Consider the following 18523-nt stretch of genomic DNA (forward strand, 5'->3'; position numbering starts at 1 on the left):
CCGTTTTCTGGCTGACATTTCTAAAAGAGGAATTTCTATGAGACTCAGATGTTTAAAATGTCTAGCACTTTTTGTATGTTTGTGAATGTTTATTCAACAAAGACAAGGTAAAAATGGTTTTTCATTCTCTGTCCCCTTTAAGATACACCCCCTCTCCAACATAACATTCAAGGTAAATACAGCAAGTGCAATAAGAATTGAACACGTCACCATTTTTCTCAGTGAATATATTTCCAATTGACATGAAATTTTCACCAGATGCTGGTAACAACTAGCCTGGTATAACCAGACTCTCGTACATTCATTTCATTTGTACAGAGAGTCTGGCCACGCTCCATAGCAAAGCGTTACTTCCGTTAAGGAGGGTCCATTGTTGAAGTTTAAAACTATTGGATATGCCCAGAGTCACTCAGGATCTGCCAAAGCCAATCGCTAACATGTGGTCGTGACGTATATCATGCACCGAAACCGTCCGGAAACAACAAGTCAGAATAATCAGACAAACAAAATTTAGCAAACCTGGTTCTTGCTCCGGCTTTAACTTCTGTATATTCGGCAGTTTTGCAACAACGGACCGAATAGCTTTTCTCACGTCTTTCTCCGCTGCCATTACTGAACTACAACTCAAACTGACGCACGACCTCAACGTCATCGTTCTTAGCCACCCCCATCTGTTCGCTGATTGGTCCTGCAGATTTTTGCAGGAGAAAACGAAACTCTATAGAGAAATCCCAGACGTACTGTTGAAGCGAAATGAAAAATAAGCGGAAGCACGTAGGAGGGCGGAGCCAGGCTAGGTAACAACACAAGTAATTCATAAATACCAAGAAACCTAAACAAATAAGTTCAGAAATTAAGTTTCTTCATTAGTGAAATGACACAGGGATAAAGTATTGGACACATGAAAAAAGGGAGATGCAAAAAGGCATAGAAAGCTGAAATCTATCAGTAATTAAAAATCAATCCACCCCTCCCCCCGTCAGTGCAAATTAATGAATGAACTGGTTCAGCCCCAACTGATGCCCTACAAAAAGTGGACATGTTGGGAAAAAACAAAGAGCTATCTGAAGAGTTGCAAAACATAATGATTGCAATGGTTATTAGTCCAGGCAAAATAGCGTTTTACGACAGACTAATTGTAAAATAATTTTTTTCAGCATAGATCATTTCTATGAGGTGTCCAGAACAACATACTAAAAGTCCTAAGAAATCCTAGTTGAGGAAATATGTTAATTTCTCATCAATCCGAAATGTGTGCCAATAAGGCCAGACTACAATACAACCCAATAGGGCTATTTTTTCCTTTACTCCTATCAAAATTAAACTTTACACAATGAAAGTACCCATGAAAAGTAATTTTTTTTGTATTACAAGTTGCTTTGAAAATTAATTTTAATATGCAAATGAGGTATACACTAATCGAATATGCCCAAAATACACCCAAAAGTAGCTTTTTGGTATTACAAGTTTCTTTTGAAATGAATTGTTTCTGCCAGCTGTATAACCCCCGCCGGTATAATCTTCAGGGTCACGGAGGAACACAAGCCTCCCCACCACAACAAGGTAGCAACAGAAGGGGAGGCCTTTTTTGGTGTTTTTGTTTTTTGGTGATTTTGTTTTTACATCTTTTTTTAAATCCAGCCTGGATCCTCGACCCCTTCTCTGTGGCTCTTGGTTCTGGCACCTCCTATATCAGTTCCTGGTTTGTTCTTTGCTTAGTTCTTCCCCTCTGGGTCATATTCATCTGATAAATCAGGCAACTGTGAGTTTGTAAAGCTATTACCACAACATTCTCCACAAATGTTAGTGCAAGGGGGTCCATGTTTTTTGCATGTGCATCTCTTTGTGCTGCAGTCTTTCTTGCAACTACAGTGGACGTAACTATCAACTACAAAAGTGCAGCAGTAAGTAAACATGATTTTAAATGGTATGGATCAATCTTTCTGCGTATGTAATGATTGAGCTGAAGTTTAGAGCTACTGTGTGCATCATGCCATCCAGAACTGAAGCCCGGAAAATGCCGCTATAAAGTATAATGTGGTTATAATGTAACGCTATAGCCTATAATGTAAGTGAGCATCTTATTTATGTATTTAATTTTTTTCAATTCAATTTTATTTATATAGCGCTTTTCACAATTTGGTACCTTTTAGACCCATGCGTATGTGTTTAGTCATAGCAGTGATTAACGATCGCTACTGAAAAATTCAGCTAAGACCAGCATAAGCTGGTAACTGGTTTTTGCTGATTTAAGGTAGTAGCTGGTTTAGGCTGGTCCTCCCAGCCTGGGAAAAAATTGACATGGTGTTGGCTCGTTACGCTGCTTGGCTGATCAGTCATTATTGGCATTAATGTCCCATCCAAAACATGGCACCCCCAAGGTTTTGGGTCCATAGGTTCACTTCCCCCTTTCCACTTCATCATTTGGTAAAAGACCTGACAACTATGGAACTTTGCAGCTGCTGACGTTGGAGGGAGAGATTGAGCTTCCACTGGAGATGAGTTCTGAGTTAATTTAATAAAGAATTGCCTGTATCTTAGCATGTCCAGTGATTCATCCTTTTGCCCCCATACAGTGATACTAGAGCTTTTTCACCTGCAATGATGATGCCTTTTCCCACATTTTCCTGTGACTGGCTAAACACCTTAGCTTGTTTGAGAAAGCTAGTGTCATTCTTTACCTTTTTCAGTGCCATCCCTTTCCTATGCCAAATAGATGAGATGTAGAATTACAGCCTCAAAATGATTGTGGTTGGATTGTTTGAAGAGCTCGATGTGTCATCTTGAATGGAAAAAGTCTGAAATCATTTAGTTGCTTTTAAATAAAAATCTATAATACGGTAGTGTTTTCGTTCCCTGATTAAAATGTAAGTATGGAAAACAATCAGTTACACATTCTTAATAAAAATGTCATTTAAATTCAGAAACATAAGAGGATTTTATATAAACTGTTTCAGCACTGACCCATAATAGTGCCCCAACAAAATAAATGGCCAATTGCACTGCATTGTAATGAATGTATTTTGCAATGCAATTTTTTTTACCCATATCAATGCTGCAAGGAAACCTCAGGTACATTTATGCTGTTATACTATTGACCTTAAGAAAAAAGGAATCAGTCTTTCTTGTGTTTTGTTAATGCATTTACTATATTGATCTATTTTCTTAACTTAACATGCATTTAAATTGTACAGATTTTGCTAGTGCTGCAATTCAGATGAGGCAATTTATCAGATGAATATAACCCAGAGGGGAAGAACCAAGTAAAGAACAAACCAGGAAATTATATGGGGGTGCCCGAACCAAAAGCCACAAAGAAGGGGTTGAGGATCCAGGCTGGATAAAAAACATAAAAAATGTAAAAACAAAAACACACACAAAAAAAGCATAACCCTCCCCTTCTGTTCAGGCTTGTGTTCCTCCGTGACCCTGAAGATTATACCGGCGGGGGTTATACAGCTGGCAGGAACTACCAAGCCAGGCAGTTTTCAGGTTAGAGGCCAGTCTAAAAGCAGCAGATGATTGGATGAACATTGGGCCGATATATTTATCAAACATATGAATGGTGTTTCTGCCTATGCAAATTAGGACATATTAAATAAGTGTAAAGCTCATGTGGATATTCAAATTCATTTCAAAAGAAACTTGTAATACCAAAAAGTTACTTTTGGGTGTATTTTGGGCATATTCGATTAGCTCATTTGCATATTAAATTTAATTTTCAAAGCAACTTGTAATACAAAAAATTTTACTTTTCATGGGTACTTTCATTGTGTAAAGTTTCATTTTGATAGGAGTAAAGGAAAAAATAGCCCCATTGGGTTGTATTGTAGTCTGGCCTTATTGGCACACATTTCGGATTGATGAGAAGTTAACATATTTCCTCAACTAGGATTTCTTAGGACTTTTAATATGTTGTTCTGGACACCTCATAGAAATGATCTATGCTAAAAAAAAATCTTTTACAATTACTTCTATTTTTTGCTCCAAAATGAGTTAGTTTGCCTGGACTATATAGGCACATTTCTACGCTTCTGAATGTTCACTGTTAAGTGTGCACTTGGGGCCATAATAAGGAAGTGGAAAGACAATAATTTCACCACCAAAGTTACTTCAGATCAGGCGCGGAACTGCCACAACCGGTGCCAAAACCGTCTATACCAGATTCACATGGGCTGCTGTATCGCCTAAAAATAACAGAATTACACCTATGACTGTTTGCTTCGGTTTCTAGGGTTTTGTTTCCAATTAATATGTGCTAAAATTCAAACGAAGGTACCTCTCTCCGTAGTTAAGACGTAACCACTGTCCCAAAGAAGTGCTAACAGCAAAAAGCAAACAGATTTCACTCCTCTTTTATACTGTGAAAGAGAAAATGTAATCATGCTCTAGTAATGCTTTCTTAAAACTATAGCACTAGAAATTGAAGTAATATCTCTGAGTATGAAATATGGGGCCAATTCCAAACTGAGGCTTTAAAGGATCATCCCAGATATAAAAAGAGACAGGTTCAGTGTGTAACATCCAAATAAGTCTAATTATCTAGATTCAAGGAATGTATTTGTCAGAAAAGGACTTACCATTGCAACTCTCTCAGGTTTGTCTTTTTTCTCTTCCTTATTGAACCATTTGGATTTGCCTCACCTAATACCACCCATTTTATACAGTTTATTTATTAATAACTCCTCCCTCCTTAACAGTGCCCATCACACAAGATTTTTTTTCCACAGTAGCTCTGTTGTAAATTATTTTGAGAGGATTAAAGAAGAGTTGACACAGCGTAATATGGAGGATATAATAAAATGAGAAATCAATTTAATAATTCAAACATAAAAATGTAAATAAATAAAAAATAATATCGACAAATTAAAAGACAGTTTTTTAAATGTATATAATGTATGATATGAAACATAATTAAAACAATAAATAGTTTAATTAAATGATGTTTTATAAAAAAGGTTTGGGAGGAGACGATCAGTCAATGAACACGGCTGACTCTCGATCACTCATCACCATAACAACACAACACCAGCTCTATAAATAAACAAGATTCCTTACCCTCATTCTCCGGATCTATCGGAAAACACCCCTCACCCTACATACAAATCAACAATAACCCGCGTCAGGGCAGCCCCAAGCCCGGGGATCCTTCCCCGGTCAAGGGACGAGCATCCCGAAACTCGGGGGTATTTTCTGAGCTCAGAACCCTCACCCGGGACAGCACGCCAAACACGCATATCAGCAGTCCAACTATTTGTCAGTGAGGAGAACTTGTAAATAAATAACTTAAATGGCCATTTAAAATGTGTTTTTTAAAAATCATTTGCCAATTGCAAATACAGTTACACAGAGTACACAGTTACAAGTCAGTTTTAAGATACAAACCCTCTCCAACACGACATTTAAGGTAAATACAGCGAGTGCAATAAGTATTGAACACATCACCATTTTTCTCTGCTATTGACATGAAATTTTCACCAGATGTTGGTAACAACCCACGTAATCCATACATACCAAGAAACCAAAACATATAAGTTCAGAAATGAAGTTATGTGTAATAATGTGAAATGACACAGGCAGCAGCGTAACGAGCCAACACCCAGCCCCTAAGCAGGATTATCAAGGCGGGCCCTTTACTACACCACGTGATGACGCAATGTCCACAAGCAGGCTAAAATTTATAGGACAGGATCATAGAACCTTAGATGACTGACAATATCAGAAATAGCCTACGCGCACCACAACAAAAACATAGCACTGGTGACAGCGCACCATAACATATGAAAAAACACTGCTGGTGACAGCACACTATATTATATTGTTACTCACTGCTAGGACTACACACACATACACCTAGGTTTACTAACATAAAAAAGATGCTCACTTACATTATAGGCTATAGCGTTACATTATAACCACATTATAATTTATAGCGGCATTTTCCGGGCTTCAGTTCTGGATGGCATGATGCACACAGGAGCTCTAAACTTCAGACAAAACACAGCTCAATCATTACATACGCAGGATCGATCCATACCGTTTAAAATCATGTGTTTACTTACTGCTGCACTTTGTGCTTTGCTTTAGGTGTCTGGTGTAGTGTTTGGGTACTTAAAGCGTTATCGTTTCTTGTTTGTGCTAAGAAACCAAAAGATACAAACCAGCCGATTCAAACGTGAACAGAAACTCTTGGCTGTGGTTGGTTGGGCTCTATCGCTAGCTGTGATTTCATTGGGCGATGGCTTGTTCGACTTCATGCGACGCATGAATTGACAGCCGGGTGACGTCAAACTACCGCGAAAGTGATTCGCGAAACCATATGAAGGAGTTTGCTTTTAAATTGCTCTCGCGGAACTTTGACATCATCCGGCTGCGGGTTCTTGTGGCGCCGCATGAAGTCGAACAAGCCTATTGAAAACCCATGAGAAAGCCTGGGAACACCGGATAGTAACGAATATGTGATAGGGCCTGCCGACTGTCAATCAAATTCTTCCAGTCGGGCGAGCCCCTGATTGGTCCGGGCCCTTAAGCAACGCTTACCCTGCTTACCGATAGTTACGCCCCTGGACACAGGGAAAAGTATTGAACACATGAAGAAAGGGAGGTACAAAAAAGCATGGAAAGCTGAAAACTACCAGTAATTAAAATCCACCCCCTGTCATTGCAAATGAATATCAGCTGGTTCAGCCCTACAAAAAGGTCTCATTGCCAAGGTGTCACAGAGGACAAATCTTATGATGGGAAAAAACAAAGAGCTGTCTCAAGACCTTTGCAACCCAATTGTTGCGAAACATGATTGCAATGGTTATAGGTGCATTTCTAAGCTTCTGAATGTTCAATGTGCACTGTTGTGGCCATAATACGGAAGTGGAAAGACAATTATTTCACCACCGAAGTTATTTCAGTTTAGGCGCGTAACCGCCACAACATGTGAGCATCTGATAAAACCGTCTATACAAGAGATATACCAGAGCAGTTTATAATTATATTACATAATGGAGGATTTTGGTCCAGAATGACTTATTTGATGCAATAATCCAAAAGATGTCACTAGCGATGAAAAACTCCACTGGTAAATGACATTGCCAGAGGGGCAAAAAATACTTTAATACTATGATGTACAAAAATCGCTGCAAAAGATGCTTTCCAACAGGGTTTATCGTAGTTTTTGTCCAACTCCATTGACTTGAGATGTGCTGTGAGGAACGGTATTACTCCGCGGCGGGAACTTTGTTTGTATTCCTGCAATTGGCAAAGGCGGATTATCGCCACCAACTGGGCTGGAGTGTCTATTAGTTAATCTCACAGCGGAAGAATGTACGGGTGTGAGGCGTTTGGAAAAATAGGTCCACAAGTTTACAACGAATGCTAAAACACCTGTTGGAAAGCATCTTTTGCAGCGATTTTTGTGTGAGCATATCAGTGAACACCCCTGACCACTCGGTGAGCTTCACGTCTTTGTAAACGAAAGTTTAATGCATTTTAGGAAGGATTGTTCCAGTGCACCTATGCAGCCATTGTGAGGGTGGGGGCTGATACAACAGAAACCGAAAATTCTCGGGCCAGCATCATATGTCCAAATTTCAGTCAAAACCATTCTATTTCATCATAAACAATCTGAAAACAGGGCTTTAAGTGCAAAATACCGAACCTGTCCTTTAAGTGTGTTTTTTTCAGGTGAAATTTCCAAAAACAGACGGAACTCACACTGAAGTGTTTTCAGATTAATACAAAGCTGAAATAAGAGACTATTTACACTCAAATGGTCCTTGGGGTCTATATGACCCCAAACAACATTTCATTCGTTAACAAAAGGTTCCCTTCATCTCAGAGATCAAAAATGTTGTGACTTTTCCTAAATAATCTATCTATACATACACAAAAACACACACACTTACATTCAGTCAAATTTCTGTGGCATTCTGTAAAACCCGACAAAATGCATCCAAAACTACAAAAAATTCTACTATTTGATATAATATTTATTTTTAATGTCCTTTCTAATGTTTATATAAACATAAATTCACAAAATGTATCACTAAAGTAGTGATGTGAGCAGTTGCCCATATCCAGTAAAATGAATGGCTTTCTATGGCCCTCTGCTGGTCAAAGCTATTTCTTTCTTAAACTGTAATTCCTTTAGGTTTATCGCTAACCACAAAAAGGTGGAATTCTACACCTAACACCTAGATCAATATACAGAAACAATTTAAATTAAATTTTGATAAACATTTAAGTGATTTTTTTATATAAAAAAACTAAATTTCACATGCAAGCTAACGGTGTAGGTGAGGATTTTTGTGGTAAATGGATACAAATGTACATAAATCTCTCAAAACACAGCTTCATTGTATAGATGAGAAGAAAAAAGATAATATTATTTGTATTATTAAAAATGTATATTTTTCTTACAATTATGCTTTCAATTTTGGGGTCACATACTGTAGAACCCAATGGCCAGTAGTGTAAACAGAAAACAAGGACTGTTTGAGGGTTAAATGATAAAGATTTGCTGTCTGTAACTGTGGAAGAATCTAAAATAGCTAAAAGATGTTTAAATTTGTGTTTCTGACTAAAATGGTCAAATTCATTTTAAGGTTGATTTGAAAAGATGGAGGAAGTTAAAGTGTAAAAACTGTAAAATATCTTTTATCATAGGCCTAGATCAACAAACTAACATTAACACATGTGTTACAAACATTGCTAGACACAGTGACAGTATTCAATCTTCAATACTCAGTAGCACGACATCAGACAAAAAGTCATTTTGATTCCAACAGTAAAAGTCTTTATTATGATTTTAAAATGTAATTTGAAGAATTTATTTTTTATTTTTGTATGTATATATATATATATATATATACATTATACAGAGGAGAAAACAGAGGAGAAAACATTTACGCTCAAGGTTTTATGGGGTGATAAATCATCTCAGTCTATTCATCTATGATCCCCTTGCGTTTGAAGGCACATATGTAGCCTTTTTTGTTGAAACAAGAGTCATCATTCCATTTGCCAGCACCTGAAAATATGAGTGAGAGATCATGGATTACATTGTTTTGTGCCTAATATAAAACATTTACATCTATCACTATATGAATACACATGAATTAAATAAAATTGTGAAGTCAATTTGTTTATGCATTTGCATTTTCTGTAAATGTATTAATTTGTGACCTGGCTTGTGAAAACCCAGCTACATAAAATTACTAAGACCATTTCAAAGATGAAAATTAAAAGTAAAAATCAACTTTTGATGTTCCTAATCTCATACATATATGATCAGGCTTTAGCCCAAACAGGGTCATATTTACAAACTAATCTGGCTCCACATATAAGTCTACCACTTTTTCATTGAATTTCTTTTCCCTTCCCCTCTTACCTTTCCAGTTCATCTCCACACATTCTTCTAAGCTAGAGTAGAGGTTTATGGGCTCACCGGGTGTCCAAACAGCATAGTCCCAGAAGGAACCATCCGTCCAAAGAAATTTACCAGACTGAAAGAGTGAAAGAAACAGATTATTCTGTATATGCATCTTTTATGTAAGGGATAATGTAGAGGCAGCCGGTAGTTATCGGGAAATAAGCCCCGACAGTGTGATCAGGACCCGTCACGAAGCGCTTATTACACGGCTACTTGCCACATAAGAAAAAAACTGGACATGAATATGAATTTGAAACATTTTATTGGCATATTTGTTTTAAATTAACATTTTTATCCTTCCGCGAAACTTTGCACAGATGCATAAAATAATCGTAATACCTTATTAAGATCCTCTGCTTCATACTTGTCTGTCTCCATTTTTTTCTCTTTTAGCCAGTCTTTGAGAAGTTTTAATGCCCATTCTGTATTTTTTTGTGTGTTGGCTTCGTAGCTGTCATGCTCTATTTTGTCAAGTTCAGTCTCAGTAAGCTCTCTGTGTCTTGTCGTTGTTCATTCTTCTATCCACTGTTTAAATGTTTTGTTTTTTCCGTACATGTTAAAATTAAAGTCAAAATGTTCCATTCTTAATTGTGGTTGTCCAGTGTTTGTCACAAGATGGCGGCAAACACTAATCTTTATTGGCGTGGAGCGATTTTAATCGTACAAGTAGTACCGGCTATGCGTTATTACTTTGGAGCGGTTATTATTTGAAAAGAACGAACCTGCAAATGTCTCAACTGACCAATCAGAATCAAGCATTCCAGAGAGCCGTGTAATAAAATGAATTAACAGAGATAATAATTTGACACTGAAAATATTTTATTTCTCCTAACTTCTGAACCTTCTGAAATTTTTACCTGAAAAAATTCATATCCCCCGAGCCACATGCGCAAGTTTTTTGGGTTCATCTTCTTCACAATGGAGAGTAAGTCATTATTAGCTCCGGCATTGTGCACTGACACCAGGTGTCCACCTGGGACTGTTTTTTTACAGCTGTTCTGTGTATAAAAACAGAAATAAACTGATGCATTATACAGTATTAAACTAAAGTTATATAAAAAAAATCTATGATAATCACATTATTTGCAGAATAAAAGTGTTACCTCTGCGTCAGTGAAGTTTAGAGGTTTGCTGAAGTATTTGACACAGTACTTGTCCACTTTGAACCAATCTTTATTAAAGCCATCCACGTTACATCGGTTAGGTAGACGATGAAATGCTGTGAGATTCACATGGGCTGCAGTATCGCCTAAATGACAGAATTACACCTATGACTGTTTGCTTCTGTTTCTAGGGTTCATATCATCACACTTTTTCAATGAATATGAACATTAAATACAAGTAAAAAGTACCTCTCTCCATAGTTATGACGTAACCACTGTCCCAAAGAAGTGCCAGCAGCAAAAAGCAAACAGATTTTGTTCCTCTTTTATACTGTGAAAGAGAAAATTTAATCATGCTTGTTTTTTGAACAACTAGATTGCTGTTCAGATTATGTACTGTACTTTATGTATTATTATTTCTGCTACACCACAGAGTTTGCAGTGATATCACTGTTACAGATTTGCTCAATCTTACATCTGTAGCACTACTAGAAATTGAAGAAGTATCTCTGAGTATGAGATATGGGCCCAATTCCAAACTGCGGCTTTAAAGAATCATCCCAGATCAACAAAGAGATCAGACCCCAGGTCATTGTGTAACATCAAAATAAAATAATTCTAATTATTTTCAAGATGCAAGGAATATATTTGTCCGAAAATGACTTACCATTTCAACTCTTTCAGGTTTGTCTCTTTTCAATTCCTTACTGTACCATTTGCATTCCCCCCCCCTAATACCACCCATTTTATACAGTTTTATTTATTAACAACTCCTCCCTCTTCTCTGAATCAATCACACTGTCTTTAGGGCATAGAAATGTTTTTCTTAACATAAGAAACACGTTTTTTTCCCCCACAGAAATAATAGAGATTAATATAACAAATGAGTGTTGTAAATTATTTTGTCCCCTGTAAATAATGCAATGAATGAGCTGGTGAGGTGTCCTATTTTTTTATTATTATTATTATTTAGAAGATATATACAGAAAATTCACAAACATAGAGAATAGTGCACTTTATGTGTCTTCTATAGAAAGTAAGTGAAAGACATATTTTGTGTGTGTTGTGTCTGCTATACTGTTTACTACATTTGCATATATTGTCACCTTATGCATGATACCACATCCTTCATCATCTATAGAACTTCCCCTTTCTTCTCTCACTTTTTTACATCTCAGCCTCACATTTTACTGCTTTCAAAGTTCACCAGTCTTCATCACACCTCATAAAATACAAATGCTGCCAGTTTACATTTGCAGACATTTTAATGCAAAGTGACTTGCAGTGTACATTTTATCAGTATGTAGGCCTATGTGTTCTCTGAGATTGAACCTATGACCTTGGTGTTGCAAGCAGCATGCTCTACCAGATGATCTTGTAGTGTGATGTCACAATTTACCTTACATGTTTATGATAGGGCTACGCAGGGGCACCACTAGCAATTTGGGGCCCTATGAAAGAATATGAGGGTGGGCCCCCTACCACACCCATTTCGCTTCAAAAGCCAACCTAGCTATCTAAAATCTTTGTCTGAAATGTAATAATACAGACCTGTTACTATTGCTTTTGACCACTATTATCTTTAGTCAGAGACCTACCATGTCGGTATAAGGTGATTTATTGTTACAGTAACCAAATATTCAGAGAAAGTGCAACATTCTTAAACAAAGATAAAACATACACGATATAATGTCTATGAACCTTAACCCAAACACCTTTAGCTTCATACACTAGATAACTGCGACCCTGCCTGGGAAAACCTAGCTAAAGTCTTTTTTTTTGTAGTGCACTGTTTTCTACATGCAATCATTAAACATAATGTATAGAAAATTCTGTAAAAATATAAACTTGATATCTTGAACTGAGTTCATGTCAGCATTTAAAAACATAGTGAAATAAATGTTTGAAATCAAACTGTGATGCTTTTTATCTCACACTTAGATTTAAGACTTTAGTCTGTTTTTTTACAAAGTCTCGCATGTGTATGAGTCTGCTAGCATACATGGTGGTAGTTAGCAAAAAGTCTGCTAGCATAATTTGCTAACAGAAGAATGCTGGCAAGTGGCTACAAATTCTCTCTGGATCTATATATGGACAAACAATTCTCATTTTCAGTGTTGATTTACGTAACTTACTGAACTTACTATTAGATAACTGTTAGCTGTTGGCTATAACTGCCGCTAATATTACAGGTAAAGAAGGCTCCGTGAATAAATAATATACAGTATAGGGGAGAACCGGGGTGAAAGTTACGCGGGAACAAAGTAACAAAGTGATTTTCTCCAAGCCCTGACTACATTTGCATTCCAAACTATCTCTGTGTCTCAATCTGTTCACTAGCTTCCGCGGTCGTGAATCAGTATATCGTCTACGCAGATTTGGGAACCGGTAAGGACTATAGGGCTGCATCTGAAACCGCCTACTTCCAAACTAAATAGTAGACAAAAAGCAGTAGGCGAGGCGAGTAGTGTCCGAATTCATAGTATTCCAAAAACAGCATGCGAAAAGTAACCGGATAACCTACTACTTAAATCAGAGACTAGGATAAAGCGGTAACGCTTTAGATTACAGCCCGGAAAGTACTACGTAAGTACAGCGAATTTACAGCGTATGTTATTGTAATTATAGTTTACTTATGAAGTACGTACGTGTAATTATAGGGGAACAATTTATAATATTTGGGGAATAAAGGGGTAACAACCAGGAACAATACAAATAATATATGCAGTAAAGTACTGCGTAAGTACAGCGAATTTACACCGTATGTTTCTGTAATTATAGTATATTTATGAAGTACGTACGTGTAATTATAAGGGAACAAATTATAATATTTGGGGATCAAAGGGGTAACAACCAGGAAAAATACAAATAATATATGCAGTAAGTATTTTAGATTACTAAACAACAAAAATTAAAGTGGCACTTGTTACCCCCTTGTTTCACGTAGTTAAAGAGTAAATACAACATCTGCGGGCTGTAAATTAAAGTGGCACTTGTTACCCCTTTGTTCCGAAAATATTATAAATTGTTTCCTTAAAATTACATGTATGTACTTTATAAGTGCACTATAAATACAGAAATCCATGCTGTTAATTCGCTGTACTTACGCAGTATTTTACTGCATATATTATTTGTATTTTTCCTGGTTGTTACCTCTTTATTCCCCAAATATTATAAATTGTTCCCTTATAATTACACGTACATACTTCATAAGTAAACTATAATTACAGAAACATACGCTGTAAATTCGCTGTACTTAACCAGTACTTTCCGGGCTGTAATCTAAAGTGTTACCGATAAAGCTACTGTCTGCAACTGAGAAAAATTTAAAAGTTAAAAGATGTTTAAGTTTGTGTTTCTGACTGAAATTACCCAATTCATTGAGGTTGATTTAAAAAGATGGAGAAGTTGAAGTATAATAACTGTTGTTTAGCTTCTAACACAGGCCTACACTAACATTCTAACACTAACACATGTGTTACAAACATTGCTAGACACAGTGACAGTATTCAATCTTCAGTACTCAAATGATACGACATTAGACAAAAAAGAAAATCACAAAGTCATTTTGATTGCAATGGTAAAATTCTTTATTATGATTTTAAAATATTTATTGAAGAAATGTTTTTACTTTTGTACATTTTTTTTGTTGATGCAGAGGAAAAAACACACCAAATGTTTTATTGGGTGATCAATCGTCTCAGTCTATTTATCCATGATGCCCTTGCGTTTAAAGGCACATATGTAGCCTTTTTTGTTGAAGCAAGAGTCATCATTCCATTTGCCAGCACCTGAAAATGTGAGAAAGAAAAAAGAAGTTACTTTGTTTTTTGCCAGTGGTGGCCAGTGACTTCTCTTCCATGGGACACAAATTTAAAATATGTGTTTGTTGCGTCATGTGAACCTATGTCATTATGTGTAATGTCAAAATACGTGCCTGCTGCATATGCGTCGAAAGTGTTTATGATGGAGATGCTCACGTTCACAAAATACTTGCAAGACACCTAACTAAACTCTGATTACACATGAGATTAAGTGAGTATTTTGTATATCAAATATTTTGACATGACACCTGATGTATAGGCTTACATGAGCTCAACACGCCAACATATATTTTGACATGACGAGCCATACACATGACAGGCTAAATACGAGCTTCGCATCGTGCACCCTCGAAAAAGAAGTCACCAACCACCACTGTTTTGTGCCTTATATAAAAGACTAACTTCTATCACTATGAAATAAAAAAAACCATGACGGAAATAAAATTGTGACGTCAATTTGCTTATGCATTTTCTGTAAATGTATTCATTTTTGACTTGGCTTGTGAAAACCAGCTACATAAAATCATCTTTCATAATGTAAAAATAGCCTTGATATATTTAACATTGCCTCAATAAGACCATTTCAAAGATTAAAATTAAAGCAAAATCAACATTTGATAATTAGATTATGTCACTTAAGCCTGAATTACACAGACAGGGTCACATTTACAAACTATAAGTCTTCCATTGTTTCCATTTACCTTTCCAGTTCATCTCCACGCATTCTTCCTTGCTAGAGTAGAGGTTAATGGGCTCACCGTCAGTCCAATCCTCAAAGTCCCAGAAGGAACCATCCGTCCAAAGAAATTTACCAGACTGAAAGAGTGAAAGAAAGATATTATAACCAGCAAATACAGAGCAATCGGTTTTTGGTTCCCTTTTGGTTATTTTATCTGAGAACCAAATAATAACATTCTGAGAACGTTGTTTTTAGGTTTTATTTTTGCATCCATAAAATAACGTTAAATAACCTAAAAATAACTCATACAGAACGTTCTGTAATGCTGGATTCACACCAAACACGGTAGAGGCAGCAAAACCGCACTATTCGCACACATAGTTGTACACTTGAACATTTTGAGTTTACTTGCCTCATTTGCGCCTAAAAGCCATGCGTGAAATTCTATAATCATTCGAGAAATTCACATGGAAATTCGCATCATGGGAGGGACTTCTGTGACTCCGCTCACTCCCTTTGATCACCTCACTACTAGAGCAAGCTCCTGATTGGTTAATGCGGCGAGAGTATTCGCCAAAGTTCAGATTTTTCAACTCGCGCGTTTCCAGCGGCAACGCTCAATTCGCGCGGAAAACACGGCATTCGTGTGTACCGCACCGCAAGATGCCAATTCGCGTCTTTGCATTGACTTTCAGGCTCTTCCGCGTCTGGTGTGAATGCCACATAATGCTATGTACACACCAAATCGTTACAAGCGTTACTTGTCTAGATTACTCCCGGGATTCAACTTCGTGTGATGCAAATTTTTCTCTTGAGTTGAATATTTTCAACTTGATCGGAGACGCGTTTGAGGCGAATAGCGCGTGTTTTCGTGACAAACGTGCCACTTATATCGCATCATTCGCATCGCCCCACGCAAGCACGCATCTGATTGAATCTTTGCGTTGACTTTGTATGCAATCTACTCGTGCAAATCGTTGAACTCGCATCTGGTGTGAACCCACAGTAATGTTTTTTTTTTTTTTGAAACCATAAAATAACATTCCCATAATTTTGCCGGATGGTTATGGATGGAATTCTGTAATGATTTTTTGGAACCATAATGTTCCATATGTTGGATAATAATTTGACATTTCTATTTCTGAACCTTAACACAATTCTGAAAATTTTACCCGGAAAAATTCAAATCCTCCGAGCCAGATGCGCAAGTTTTTTGGGTTCATCTTTGTCACAATGGAGAGCACGTCATTATTAGCCCCGGCATCGTGCACTGACACCAGGTGTCCACCAGGGACTGTTCTTTTACAGCTGTTCTGTGTATAAAAATAGAAAATAACTGATGCATTATACAGTATTAAAAACTAGTTATTAATAAATGAATTAATAAATAAACGATTAATAAGTGAATGATAATCAAATCATTTGCAGAAAAAAAGTGTTACCTCTGCGTCAGTGAAGTTTAGAGGTGTACTGAAGTATTTGACGCAGTACTTGTCCACTTTGAACCAATCTTTATTAAAGCCATCCACGTTACATTGGTTAGGTAGACGATGAAATGCCGTGAGATTTACATGGGCTGCAATATTGCCTAAATGACAGAATTACACCTATGATTGTTTGCTTCATATCATCACCGATGATACAAAATAATGAAAATGTACCTCTTTTTATAGTTAAGACGTAACCACTGTCCAAAAGAAGTGCCAACAGCAAAAAGCAAACAGATTTCGTTCCTCTTTCATACTGTGAAAGAGAAAATCATGTATGTTTTTTGACCAGCTATCCTTTGTGTGCTGTTCAGATAATGTACTGTACTTTGTTTTTGATTATTATTATGACAGAGTTTGCAGTGATACCCCTTTGATATGGGTTACCATACATTGGTCATTGGGTAACTTTCACTTCACTTTCACTATATGTGACCCTGCCTGTGAAAACCCAGCTAACCTCATTTTGTATGATGTATTGTTTTCTAAATAAAATCATACTAAATAATGTAAAAAGCATTCTGTGAAAATACAACCTTGATATATTTAACATTGATTGAGTAAGACTATGACAAATTTTTTAATTAAAGTGAAATCAGACTTTGATTAATTAGATTTTGAGACACATATTATGAGTCCCAATGGCTTCCTCCCTCCTCAGAGAGAAATAGTGAAGCTCACTTCTGATTGGAATTCACCCTGTTAACTTTTGTAATCTGATCTTACCTACAATTTGGTAGTTACCTACATGTAGTTGTGATAACTTTAGAAAGCCTTTTTCATGATATTTGCTTATGTGTTAAGATTCAACCTTTGCTGTCAAGTAACAAATTAGTATAAAAAATAAATTTTAACAGCTATGATTTGCTATTAGTCTTAACAGAATTTTGTATGCTGAAAGAGACAGGTTCAGATGCCAGGTCATTGTGTTACATCAAAATAAGTCAAATAATTTATTGGAGAATGACTTACCATTGCAACTCTTTCAGGTTTGTTCTTCTTTTCTCTTCCCTACTTTACCATTTGCATTTTTCTCACCTTATACCACCTATTTTATACAGTTTTATTTATAACAACTCCTCCCTTTTCTCTGAATCAATCACACTGACTTCAAGGCATATAGGTGTTTTCTCACATCAGAAACTATTTCACACAAACTGTACACGTACAGTGCCTGAACAAGCAATGATTTGCACTGTTGCTATTATTTCAATATAACTTCTATCACTATCTATTATGTATACCAGGGGTACCCAAACTGGAGGGCCAGTGTCCTGCAGTGTTTACTCGAACCTTAAACACCTAAAGCAGCTAATTCTATGCATATTAAAAACATTCAGGCAGGTGTGCAAGTTGGAGCTAAACTCTTCAGGACACTGTCTTCCAGGACCCAGTTTGGGTATCCCTGATGTATATTGTTTTTCATCTTCAAAAGAAAGGTCTTCTGCAATGATAGAAATCTATATTTTTATTTATATAGCACTTTTCACAATTGTTTCAAAGCATTTGTTTCAAAGCAGCTTTACATTAATAAATGTCCTCGGGATCGAGGACGAGACAGGGAGAGATAGAAACAAAATCCTATTAGCGTAGGGGCCGTTCGGATGTAATGACAGTGTCAAACAGTATTGTGGTTTAATATCGATTCCAGACAGACTAACTATTGCGGCATAAGTATATTACTTAGACGAGTTATTAACTATTGCGTGATAAGTACATTTACTAGAAAAATTATGTGAATGCTTTGTTAAAGAGAAATGTCTTTAGACTTAAATTGATTGACTGTGTCAAATTTTTGAAAGGTTTTTTTTGTAAATCAGCCTGGGATACACTGCACAATTATTGGCTGTCCCAGCCGAAAGATTGCCATCGTGAAACAATCGCTGCGATTTCTGTTATCGTGGCTCTTTATCGGTGGTCCTATGTTGTACAGTGAGAGAGGTTCAAAGACGGCCGTTTTCCCGGTCTTGCGTCCAAAGATAGCCTACGATAATTTTCAGCAATTT

At 36.7% G+C, this 18523-nt stretch overlaps 2 protein-coding genes across 2 annotated transcripts; both read right to left on the reverse strand.

The window, feature by feature from the left end:
• Positions 1-8845: 8845 nt before the first annotated feature.
• LOC135786181 (lectin-like) lies at positions 8846-11271 on the reverse strand. Its single transcript, XM_065295863.2, has 6 exons — positions 11195-11271; positions 10777-10858; positions 10528-10673; positions 10282-10422; positions 9383-9497; positions 8846-9022 (listed from the first exon to the last, which is right to left on the reverse strand). Exons 1-6 carry the CDS (start codon positions 11195-11197, stop codon positions 8937-8939), a joined length of 573 nt encoding a protein of 190 aa, XP_065151935.2. The 5' UTR covers positions 11198-11271; the 3' UTR covers positions 8846-8936.
• Positions 11272-14103: 2832 nt separating this feature from the next.
• Positions 14104-17551, reverse strand: LOC135746664 (lectin-like). Its single transcript, XM_065265320.2, has 6 exons — positions 17490-17551; positions 16692-16773; positions 16473-16618; positions 16203-16343; positions 15053-15167; positions 14104-14318 (listed from the first exon to the last, which is right to left on the reverse strand). The coding sequence occupies exons 1-6, from the start codon at positions 17490-17492 to the stop codon at positions 14233-14235; spliced, it is 573 nt and encodes a 190-aa protein (XP_065121392.1). The 5' UTR covers positions 17493-17551; the 3' UTR covers positions 14104-14232.
• Between the last annotated feature and the right edge of the window lie 972 nt (positions 17552-18523).

This window comes from Paramisgurnus dabryanus, chromosome 4 (genome assembly GCF_030506205.2).
Source record: "Paramisgurnus dabryanus chromosome 4, PD_genome_1.1, whole genome shotgun sequence".
Lineage (NCBI taxonomy): Eukaryota > Metazoa > Chordata > Actinopteri > Cypriniformes > Cobitidae > Paramisgurnus > Paramisgurnus dabryanus.

Coding starts and splice junctions, on each gene's coding strand:
- LOC135786181 (XM_065295863.2), bottom strand. Junction 10,423..10,527: donor TAAACTTCACTGACGCAGAG/GTAACACTTTTA, acceptor TTTTATACACAG/AACAGCTGTAAAAAAACAGT. Junction 9,498..10,281: donor GGGGATATGAATTTTTTCAG/GTAAAAATTTCA, acceptor TCACTCTTTCAG/TCTGGTAAATTTCTTTGGAC.
- LOC135746664 (XM_065265320.2), bottom strand. Junction 16,344..16,472: donor TAAACTTCACTGACGCAGAG/GTAACACTTTTT, acceptor TTTTATACACAG/AACAGCTGTAAAAGAACAGT. Junction 15,168..16,202: donor GAGGATTTGAATTTTTCCGG/GTAAAATTTTCA, acceptor TCACTCTTTCAG/TCTGGTAAATTTCTTTGGAC.